The 11616-nt window shown below is 48.8% G+C and overlaps 2 protein-coding genes across 5 annotated transcripts; one reads left to right on the top strand and one right to left on the bottom strand.

Annotated features, from left to right (window-relative positions):
* Window positions 1-620: 620 nt before the first annotated feature.
* On the top strand, window positions 621-5451 carry LOC119093874 (uncharacterized). 4 transcript variants are annotated; one of them, XM_037216888.1, is made up of 4 exons: window positions 621-669; window positions 1156-1206; window positions 3647-3844; window positions 4406-5451. In XM_037216888.1, exons 2-4 carry the CDS (start codon window positions 1180-1182, stop codon window positions 4715-4717), a joined length of 537 nt encoding a protein of 178 aa, XP_037072783.1. In that variant the 5' UTR covers window positions 621-669; window positions 1156-1179; the 3' UTR covers window positions 4718-5451. The 4 variants fall into 4 exon arrangements, with proteins under 4 accessions (XP_037072783.1, XP_037072778.1, XP_037072779.1 ...); XM_037216883.1 differs by having other exon boundaries at window positions 622-669; window positions 1123-1206; window positions 3688-3844; XM_037216884.1 differs by having other exon boundaries at window positions 623-669; window positions 1123-1206.
* A 224-nt stretch (window positions 5452-5675) lies between these two features.
* Window positions 5676-10137, bottom strand: LOC119093854 (lectin BRA-3). Its single transcript, XM_037216863.1, has 2 exons — window positions 10085-10137; window positions 5676-6612 (listed from the first exon to the last, which is right to left on the bottom strand). The coding sequence occupies exon 2, from the start codon at window positions 6573-6575 to the stop codon at window positions 6096-6098; it is 480 nt and encodes a 159-aa protein (XP_037072758.1). The 5' UTR covers window positions 6576-6612; window positions 10085-10137; the 3' UTR covers window positions 5676-6095.
* Window positions 10138-11616: the final 1479 nt, after the last annotated feature.

Genomic DNA, 11616 nt, shown 5'->3' with positions numbered 1-11616 from the left:
TCGAGGTGGGAAACCAAGCATCGCTGTTGTAGGCCTCTTGCACTGCACGTTGCACCTCAGACTCAGCGCACTGATCGGTGAACAAGCGTGGGACAAAGCGTTTTTGATCGTCATTGTATTGCATACAAAGATAGATAAAGGCGTTAGAGGTGTTCAAAACTGTTTGTAATATTGCATGGGCCCCGCTCTAAATATTGTAATCATGTTAGGGAGTGTGAGTTCTGCACCAGCAATAATCATGCAAAGATATTGAAGGTCACCAACGCTTCCATCCGACTTTTTTAATTTGATCCGAACCCTTTGAATGGATGGATTTCTGGGATCAGCGCTCACGCTAAGCAGTGCTTGTTGTGTGAGCCCTGACCCCCACCATCCGATCGCGCAATTCCAGGCAACGGCAGAATTTAGTGGCGAAAGCTCAACGTGCTGCAATGCTCGGCACGGTCCGTCCTGCCCCCTGACGTCAACTGACCTTTAGTGCGACCGCTGCCAGCGGCCGCAGGCCATACCTGTCAAGGGCAAATAGCGAGCACCTAAAGCGACTCAATCCAACCCCGCCACGGGTGGGCGAATCGGGAGGCAGGCGCTCTAACCAACTGAGCCACCGGGACGGACACTGAGCCACCGGGACGGACGTCGTGATTGTGCGATGACGTCACAAAACTTAAGGTGAGATTGTTTTGAGGTGCTTGTAGAACCGTGCTATCGTTAAGTATAAAGTATAGGAATGCATGTAGCCTTGCAAAATACGTAGGGTAGAGGGAGGGATGAGAGGGAAAGGGGGGGGGGGGGTCGGGCAGGGAGAAAAATGGATGAGCCTGCCCCAGAAATACACTTCCTTCTCTCCGTTGGGAACAGCAGTGTAATTTCTTAAACTTAGTTTCGGGGCTCAACCCTAAACAATTATGATGAATAAAAAATAATGGATGATAATGAATAATTGATAACTAAACGTAAGACACTACATTATTGCTTAGGAGGCACAATCACTGCACCCAATTTTTTCGGCAATTTAGACGGTTCCAAGTTTCGTCGGTGACACAAAAGGCGCTTTTTTATCCCCGGCCGCAATCATGGCCGAGAAACTCGCTTCACGATTCACTATAGTCAAGACAATTCCAGGTACTTAAAAACACCGCCAGTTTTTTCCAACAGAAGCATACCAGCTGCCCAGCGACCATGCACCCAGATGCCCAGCGACGACGGGTGAGTCGTTCGGGTGAGTGGAAAAAACCTGGACCAGTTTAAAGACACTTATCGTTCATTTTCAAAGCTATGCATTGGAACTTACACCCCACAGTCCTCGTGTAAAGCCTGTTGTATGCTATAAGCACGTAAGCGTACTCTTGTAGCGTAAGTGTGGCGCACTCTTGCCGTTTTTCAAGCAAAGTTCAGGAAACACGGTAGTCTCTGTCCTAGCTCGTTAGGCTTATTCACTTTCAGTAGCATTATCACTTGGTGCCGGTATGCAATACGTTTTGCGATCCCAAAACATGATACGTAGTAGTATTTTGTGTATTTTTGCTCGGCGCTAATAAGCCAAACGCATGTCAAGGTTATGTCAAACCCTTTGAACAGCCTCGGGCAATATATGTGTCGTGGTCTGTAGACCAGACCGTGCCTATCCTGTGCAGGTGCATTAAACGTACCAAATAACCCCTGGCGCAAAGTCCGTTAATCTGTTTAAAAAAATACGGAAATTAACGTTGCCTTAAAGCCGTGTGACAGTTGGTACACAAGCGTACCATTTTGATGACGTCCGAATGTCAACATTAGTGAAAGTTGACATGTTTTGAACAATGTAAAACCTACTTAAACATTTTTACCCTCGGGTGTTATTTTGTTTTGGAAAGACGGCGTACGAAATGTGTTGGCAGCTAAATAGAAAGTTAAGAAGTAGCATCATGTGATGTTTGCTTTTCAAGACTTTATCAAAACCCTTTGAACGGATAAATTTCTGGGATCAGAGCTCACGCTAAGCAGTGTTTGTTGTGTGAGCCCTCACCCCTACCATCCGATCACGTAATTTCAGGTCAACGGCAGAATTTGTTGGCGAAAGCCCAACGTGCCACAATGGTCGGCACGGTCCGTCCTGCCCTCTGACGTCACCTGATCTTTATTGCGGCCGCTGGCAGCGGCCGCAGGCCATACCTGTCAAGGACAAATGGCGAGCGCCTGAATCGACTTGAACTCACACCACCAAGAGCGGGTGTCGTTATTCTTCTGTAGATGAAGCTTCTATAAGCACACTTTTTAATACATATGTTCAGTCCTTAACATTCGGAACGTAAAATTTGAATGGCGTGAATTCAAAAGAAATCAGGTTTTGAGGGCAGGTCAAATCAACCTTACCACCTGAGTTTCCCGCTCCCCAACCGGCTTTAATAAGTGACAACCCTGCCACGTCCTTTGATCGCTGTCGATTTTTCCGTAACATTGTCCAGCTCCATTGCGATTGTCATCATGACTTCAGATGGAAAAAATATGCTGTCAAATGTCCAAAAATCTACTTAACATACAAGTATTACCAACGCCAACATTGCTTCATAGAAGTGATTTGTGAGGACACGAAGCAGCGCGTCATATGCAAAAGAGATGAGTGCACTTGTATTGTTAATCATACGCACCAAAAAGCCTTGACAAAGATTTTTTGACACTTTGTTACTGTTATATTAGACGACGATATTTCACATGGTTCTGATTTATGACATTATCAATATATAGAATATTTGAACCTTTAACTATAGATCATGTCCTGTGAAAGCCGCGCTCACTCATCGCGGTGGTGTTGACGTTGTAAGTGTACCCCCCCCCCCCCCCCCTTCCTTCCACATGTACACACTTCGGTCAGCCATTTCAGCACAGTTGAGTGATTCATGACATGCACTTTAAAATCAACGTACCGAGTTGGCACTGAGCTCTGCCTTCTCTTGAAAGTCCTGGCTGCGTCCCTATTGATAGATACGCATTACTGACGGACCTTACATACCTATGCATGGGTCACGATGAATGGTCGTTCAAACGAATGGTCCTCAAGGCCTGCTTTGCTCCACATGACACGGATGTCAGCAATAATGGCGCGGCCCAGTATCTAATGGCCTGGGCCAGTCAACGCCGCTGACAAGTCTGGTGTTTTATGCTGGGATGTGGGTGAACTAAAGGCGTAAGCTTAGGACACACAAGGTAGTTAAAAGAAGCCCATTTTTGTATTATGCATTCGCTCTGAGTTCGATCAATGTGTTTTGCCTATTAAATTCAAATAAATTTCCATAACAACAATAATTTCCCTATCCAGCTGTTTAGTATGTACTAAAACTGTTTTAAAAACACTTAAAAGCTAGTTCAAACTGTTCAGCGCAATAACCGTTTGTAAAAACAGCTTATGTTTAAATACGATGTGCTTTATTTTGCAAAAACAAAGTTGATACATAGTGGTCACACTTAACCATCACTGAGACAAATTCGGGCATTTTCCAGCATGCTGGCAGGCTGCCATGCACAGAATAACGTTATTTCAATATCTGAATGGTCGTTTCGTGCTTTCTACAATCTCAATGAGATGCCGCTGTCTTTCAAGCCGGCGTAGAGCTATCCGCAGAACAGTACCGGATCCTGTTTCGAATGTCATTGTCCGAACTGCGTGCAGACTGGTCCAAAGGCCAGAGGTGACAGCTGGAGGCCCTGCAGGAGGCCGCGTGTGGTCGGCGCGGAAGGTCGAGGTGTCACTGGCCACTGTGGTCGCCGCGCGGACGTGGAAGGCATGGTCCGGACAGCGGTGCCGGCTCTGCTGACCGCGGTCTGGCTGTGCTGCCAGACCAGCGGCGTCCCTCTAAACTGGAGAGAGGTATGACAGCTAACCAAGCCATGCTAACGGCTATCATGGCATGCTGATCAATTTGAGGGCGTGCTCATTGGATTGTTTGCACAAATTGGACCTTAGCGTTCTTCTTCAAGGCCCAGGGAACTGTTTTCTTTTCAGCCACAGTCTCTGAGTGGCAGAAAATGCATGTGTCAGAGGCCGGGTGGAATTCCATATTCCTGCTGTATTCTCGTTACTTAGCGGCTTAATTTTTTAACACTGTGACAGCTGCGCACAAATTGTAAACGTCAATTGTCTCATTGCCCTAAGGTCACCCGCCGCTGCTGTCAGGACGCCTCTCGTGCCACCCTCGCTCACGAGTCGCCATTGTTTCATTACGTGTTACATCTCATGTATGATCTGTCAAGTCACCTACTCTTAGCTGCTTCTGCGGCATATCACTTTTATCTTACGGGTAGACTGTTCCACTTGCTGATTGGCAAAGCAGCGGCGCGATAGAAGATACCTTGAAACAGCACATGAGTCAGGAGACAGCAGAGGCATTTCAACCATGTCTATACCACCTTTTGGGGCTGCCTTTCACAGGCCGAGTCCGTGACTGCAACCAGCGTGCGGAATGTGCAGCAAGTGCAGACGAGTGTATCAGAGCGGCGAGTTACTGACCGGGTCCAACTGGATGACTCCGAGCACGTGACCGAGTCATCAAGTCGCACCGCCGCCGCTCGAGCCAGCTGGCTGCACGACCACGCCTTCTTCGACGACGACGGCTGGGGCCGCACCCGAGTGGCAAACGTCACCACGGCCTCGGAGGTTATAAACAACGGGCCGAACGGCACGGAGCGCGTCGTCACCGTCGGCGTGGCCGGTGGCGTTCTCCGGGAGGGCCCCGACAGTTAGAAAAAGGCCCCGCCGGCCGTGACGGACGGCCCCGTGAACTGATCCGCCGCGGGCGAGATGAACAGGGGAGCAGACCGTAACCTGGTCAGGTGTGAACAATATTACAGGATGATGAAAAGTGCGGACACTAAATTTTAAGGAAAACATCCCCAAATGTGTGGCGTTAGGGCCGTGCTTTATACGTTTGATCAAAGAGCAGCAACTTTCTTTCCCTTGAAATGAGCGTATTGTCATTCAGTGCGTGCGGGAAATGTTGTTGCTAAGCATGTTGAGCAGAGTCTGTTGATAACTTATGTGAACCGCAATTGCTATTTGAAACGAATTACATGTAGCGTTAATCCTACGCGGTAACTCATAAAACATGACAAATGCATGTCGCAAAGTAAAGCTTGTGAGGTTACGCACACCATTCAACTGCACTAAATTTGGTGCAAAACAAGCAAACCAGCTGGCCATGCATGCCTTAGGGTGATTTGGAAATGCCTTGCCCATCTTGCCCTAGGTTTAGGACGGCTGCTCCTGACCTTGTGGCTTCTTTCATCGCTGGCGTCGATCATGTTAACAATTGTGTTACGGTGCGTGTGTTCCAATGACTTTTAGGCTTCTCTTTACATGTGCTATCCGTTCCTGTATCCTTCCAAGGCCTAGCTGCTCCATGAACATTCAACCTGCATCACACCTTTGCTGTGGAAGGGCCTCATTGTTTGTAGACGCAGACGTGAACATCAATAAACTCCTAAAAAAAATGGCGGATGTGTCATTACGAACCGACTGCAATCCGTATTATTGTGGTAACCACGTCGAAGATGGAGAGAAACGTGAGAGATACGTTCAATTTTTTTGGTCAAGTATCAGTCGTTAAAGCGCCAACCTAAATGAACGTCCACTAATAAAAGACGTTCCATCACCTATCAATCGCCATCACCACTTCCTTGTACTTTTGGCCAAAGCCCCCTCTTATCTCACCGAGTACATAAGAATGTTTTTATTCATCTCATTGTACCAAATGTCTCATTCTAAGTGCAGGCTTTTCAAACAAACGTATACAAAAGGTTAGCTGTACATCATTATTTTGGTTGACTTCAGTTAAATACAAGGGCTGTTCCCATTATAATTTCTTCAGTTTTCGTTATATCGTTGGCACAGTCTTATTAAGACGTTTCACGAGATGTCAGTGTATCGCTCGCAGCGGTTTCAACATCAGCATATTTATTGTGTGACTAACATGTTCAATGAATTAGGAACAAACCAGCCTAACGAATCAGTGGATGTTAACTATCGCTGTGCATCTTCTCCATAATAATGTCTCAGAATGTGATGATCCTGGCGCGGAAGCGGCCGCAGCCTACATGTGCCCGGAGGCATGCTAGCGCCCCGCTCAGGGCGTGGCGGCCACCTTGCAGAGGAAGTTGCGCTCTTCCGAGCACAACTCGTCGTCCCATTGGCCAGTGGCCGGCTCCACCTCGTCCGGCATGTGCGCGCAGTCCTGGTCGTGGTAGTTGTCAGGCTGTTCGGCCGCCCAGTAAGTGAAGTCGACCGGCGAGCCGTCGGTCCAGACGAACTGGCCCTCCTCAGCCACGTCGTTCAGGCCCAGCCACATGTCCATTTGCTGGAAGGTCTCCATGATCCAGGCGTTCTCCAGCAGGTTGTGCACGGACGCCAGTGAGGCGTTCGGGTGGATGACGCCGCAGGCGGGCGACGCCTGCGTCCACGACGTTTTGAACGGCGAGTACCAGTAGCAGAAGCCGTCGTTCTCCTTCCAGTCCAGGCCGAGCTCGGTCGGGCAGCTGCCCTCGGCGCCTCCGAGAGACAGCAGGCAGATCAGCACCGGCGCCAACATCAGTCCGAAGGCTTGCATGATTGGCAGAGTGGAGCTTTGTCGGATGCTGAGCAGGCTGAAAACAGGCATACTTGTGTGGGCTCATTATTGTTGCGAATGATGCTGCTGGCCGAGTAAGTCTTAATTCGACCATAGGACTTCTTCAACTTGAACGGTCCGGTCGTCATACTCTATACACTTTGATCTGTGTATGCAGGCTCTGACCTTAAGTATACCACTTTTCATAAACCACGACGTTTTTTTAGTCGTGTTGCATGTAATGTTGGGCAGCTGCGTGCACCTGTATTTGAACAGGCAAAGTCTTTCTGCAATATTGCAATATCACCACGATTTCACCTTCCACTTTCAGCATAGATATGATAGAATTTTCATAGTTATAAGAAGGAAAGGGCTCGGGGCAAAACTGGGTCCAGACTTGAAGTATTCAGCGTCGAAACAGCATGATGCTAACTGATCCTAACGCAGGAGAAAAGGCACAGTCGTGATGGCAAAGTGGGCAGCTGTGTGCGCACGCCCTAACTTATTCGAGCCATGGGTCCACCCGTTTTGGAGCACTTTCAGGGATTGTTCTCGTGTCCCAGCAACGATAGCAAACGGGACTTGAAATCAATGGCATAGTGCAGGCGAATGCATGCGTTACAATTTACGAAGGGATTGCAAACCGTCCAATCCGCAGGGGCGACATTAATCGAAAAGAAGGCGGGTGGTGTCACCTTCTGCGAAGCCTTTTTAAAATAGAATACGTTGTTGTTGAAGCTGTGCTTAAGATTTGGGGTATAAAACGAAACGGACGTATCATCCCGCTAGTTATGACCAAAACCAATTAGAGAAATTGCGTTTTTCTCGTGGCACAATTACCAAAACTGAAAGCCTGCAGCCACCGATGTGTTCGATTAACACTCTCGGGTGGAAGGGGAGTCAAAACGACTCCTCCGAAGGCTTTCTAGAATGATTTTCGGACGACGTGGCATAGCCGCACCAAATTTTGCAAAGCTGTATTTAGTTGAAAAGTGGATTGCTAGGTTATGACATCAGATGGGCAGCCAAAAGTCGGGCTGTTGCTGTCATTGGGTGGCATTTCTAGGGAATCGTTCCATGTGATGCTACAACAGGGTGTTAGACGAAGCCATACACGTCTGAGATAGTTTCTCAGTAAATAAATTGAATATAGAATTGATTTTTAGTCAAGAGCTTGGTTGCATGAGATAAGTTCTGGTATTCGTTTTAAGTTTATGAATGACCGGGACCGCAAGAGATCTGTTCCATAAACTTTTTAAAGGCCTCAGTAGGTCACTGACCTAAAATGACCCCGTTCAATATTTGTTTTCGGAGAATACCGCCTAGTTTTATCCCTGGTGCTTATTCGAATGGCAAAATAGGAGCAGTCTTGTAGTAATTCGGCAACCTTGACCTTGCAATGGTCAATCAAGGTCACTCACCGCATTGGACTTTCACATAGAACATTTATTTATCTTCACTGCGGTTGCATGAGGAGTTCTTAGACGCTCGAGACACCAATCTGGCGTATGACCTTGTTTGACCTTATTTTGCGTCAACGGTCATGACCTAAAAACTTCAAATTCTTAACAAGCCCATAAATTTACGTAAAAGTCAATCTCCCCTGTAAATTTGGAGTCTAAGCTTTTTTAGTTTTTGGAATCTCAGGGGGGGGGTCAAATTGACCCACCCGAGCGGAGGGTATTGAACTAGCCAAACAGGCGCGTGATAAAATTTCGAAGCCTGCTCGGGATCACAGTCATCGATAATTCAGCAAATGATGTTTGTATATTAAGACACGAATCCTACATCGGTGAAACTCTGTTGCTGAAATTCTCACGAGCATCAAAGTCCAACAAGAGACTTTCACGGTTAAAATGTCGTTTTTCCAATCCAGGGTGGCATCCATAATCGAGACTTCACTTTTCACCCACCCAAACTGCCAACAGCTGACCCGAAAGTATCTGTGGAGTTTTCGCCGGGTTGTGGGTCGGACTTGGAGGGCATTTGTGGGTCAATAATGTTAACATTTAAATAAGGTTTGTCTTTTGCTCTTTCCCAAGTTTTAAAACCATACAAAAATCTGTGTGTGCTGGAACACACAAATCAGATATGAAAAATCATACTTTCATGTTACGTCAAGAGACTCGGCGACAGTAAATCCATTGTAGACATGACGCACCAGTGAGCCATGCCGCAAAAATAAACAGCCTTAAGAAACATCACAACAAAAAACTCAAGAATAACAGCCCAAATTTTGAAACCTTGATATGGTTTCATTAAAGAGTAGTTAGGTTGGTCATTATAAGCAGCTTGATGCTATGCTTTGCAGCATTGTGGTGATGAGGTGCAATAATACTTCCTTGTTTTAGAACAAACCATACCTCATATTCTATATGAATAATTAATGAATTAACAAAGTAACTATGGGCCATTCATTGGCTTAGCCTCATTTATTTGTCTGCACTCGCTCCACGAGTTATATACGGCTCACAGTGACAACAGACTTGTTCATTAACCCCAGCGCGTGTTAATAAAGGTGTTTGGAGCAGTCGAATGCATTTTCATAAAATGCAAGACATTTTTTTCCTAAAAGGAGTTCTGGAAGTGTCTGTGCTATATGTTTGATGCTAAAAACTACATCATCGGGCCTGCAATAAAAAGTTACCAACAGACGTAAGAGCTCCGGAACCTACCGCTGGTAGCACACGGAAAGTTTCAGGGGGTTTCGAATCCCTTCCTCGCCCGGACAAAAAGAGGGCTTGAGCCATTAGTTGTGATGAGTGTGGATCGGTGAATGCTGGAAGATTTATTTCAAAACCTGACTTGAGAAGATGGGAATGATGATGCAAAAGGCCGATGGCGAACTGCATGAAGTATCATTTTAACGCTGGAAGAGAATTTGCCAGCCGAACCGCACAAAATGCTTCTTCTACCCCCCACCCCCTCGATCCACTGGTGGCCAGCCCCGCCTGTCTCGACGCCGGCCTGTCTGGCTCCCTGACCAGTCCGCTCCGGCCGTCTCGACGCCGGCCTGTCTGGCCCCCTGACCAGTCTGCTCCGGCTGTCTCGACGCCGGCCTGTCTGGCCCCTTGACCAGTCCGCTCCGGCCGTCTCGACGCCGGCCTGTCTGGCCCCCTGACCAGTCTGCTCCGGCCGTCTCGACGCCGGCCTGTCTGGCTCCCTGACCAGTCCTCTCCGGCCGTCTCAACGCCGGCCTGTCTGGCCCCCTGACCAGTCCTCTCCGGCCGTCTCGACGCCGGTCTGTCTGGCCCCCTGACCAGTCCGCTCCTGCCGTCTCGACGCCGGCCTGTCTGGGCCCCTGACCAGTCCTCTCTGGCCGTCTCGACGCCGGCCTGTCTGGGCCCCTGACCAGTCCTCTCCGGCCGTCTCGACGCCGGCCTGTCTGGCCCCCTGACCAGTCCTCTCCGGCCGTCTCGACGCCGGCCTGTCTGGCCCCCTGACCAGCCCTCTCCGGCCGTCTCGACGCCGGCCTGTCTGGGCCCCCTGACCGGTCCGGGGCTGCTCACCTCTCGGTCCGCTGTCCGGCGGCGTCCTGAGGCCCCCGCAGCGCCTGTCGTGCTCCGGGGGCGCCGCTGGTGGCAGCTGCTGATTCTCCCAGTCGGCTACGACAGCACTTATCAGCCGCCTGCGTGAAGAGGCTGATAGCGCTCCGTGGCGCTCCATGTGCGTGCGTTCGTGTGGGAGCGTGGTGAGAACCGGGAAGCTCTTGTCACGTGGAGAATGGAAATATGCTGAGATGTGATGGCTTGTCAGAGCTTTTTCTTGCCAATGGCAGACCCATTTCTCCTGACGACGATACCAGCCAGGAACTGTGGTGTCATTAACAAAAAGCCTCCTGAAAGTTTGTTATCGTGATGCGTATATCGTCTAGCGCTGAAACGCTCTGGAAAATATGTGCGCATACACCGAACGCTTAATGCATCTTTAGGTTATCGTTTTGGCCACAGCGTCGCGACTTTTAGGGCACAATCGGTTACTCGGAACAATCCACCGGAAACGTTTGCTGAAACTCCAAGCCGTATCATTCACAAACACAGGTTACAAATTGTTTTCGAGTAACCAAAAAGCAGCACCCTAAGACGAGATCTTCCTAAAACAAGTGCACGCCACAGAGAGGCATATCTTTTTAAGACCAACTTCTGAATACACCGGGTAAAAAGATATGGTGAGAGGAAGGACGTGTCACTAACCCCATTTTGAAATCCTACGCACACGATTTTCATTTCTACCACGAAGACTTCATCTCGCCAACTATCTAGTTGAAGTGTGCAAAGTTCAAGAAGGATAAAGTAGCCATGACAAGTATGACTGTGTTTCTTTAAAAGTCTTCCGCTTTCGATTCTAAAAAAGGAACTGTATGCGACTTGCTTTGGGTGCGTCTTTCTATCCCCCTTTGTCTAACGTCGTGCCCGGGCCAAACGGCGGGACGCTAAAGCGAAACATGGACGCGACGCGACGGCGTCGAGGCGGCTTTCCACAGGTAGCTCGCGAACCGCTGTGGTCTGGGGTCCGGGCGCGGCACGTGCCGGAAAGACCGTATAGGTCGATTGGTTTTGCGCGGGCGGCCTGAAAATGTGAACCACGAGAAAGCTAACGGGCAGCCGTTCGAAACCATGGCCGTGTCTCGATAACCAGGGTTCAAACCTGCAAGAAATGGTACGTCTCGGTAAACAACTGAACGGCGTCTCGTGTGGTACTATATGTGCGTTCGCGCGGGTCACGTGGGACGTGCACAAAGGAGGCCTCGATTGATTTACCCGTTTTTTGCGTCCAATTCCGAAACGTCGAGCAACGTACCATTAGCAATTCATGCGGCGAAAACGAGTTTGTGCGACGCACGGTTGTCCAAGTAATGGTCGGGCAAGCCAGTTATGTCAGCATCTCGAAAAACGGCGTCACATACAACACGCCGTCGTCGGAACTGTAGCCAGGGTAGAGGCGGAATTTATATCACCGCATGTACCGATTTATTCACACCCGTATTTACGACCCATTTGGCATTGACGGCGGTAGCAAGTATGATTTTCTTCAAGTCTAT

This window comes from Pollicipes pollicipes, unplaced genomic scaffold (assembly GCF_011947565.3).
Source record: "Pollicipes pollicipes isolate AB1234 unplaced genomic scaffold, Ppol_2.1 Scaffold_4002;HRSCAF=4701_pilon_pilon_pilon, whole genome shotgun sequence".
Taxonomy (NCBI): domain Eukaryota; kingdom Metazoa; phylum Arthropoda; class Thecostraca; order Pollicipedomorpha; family Pollicipedidae; genus Pollicipes; species Pollicipes pollicipes.
This window is presented reverse-complemented; position numbering and strand designations above follow the sequence as displayed.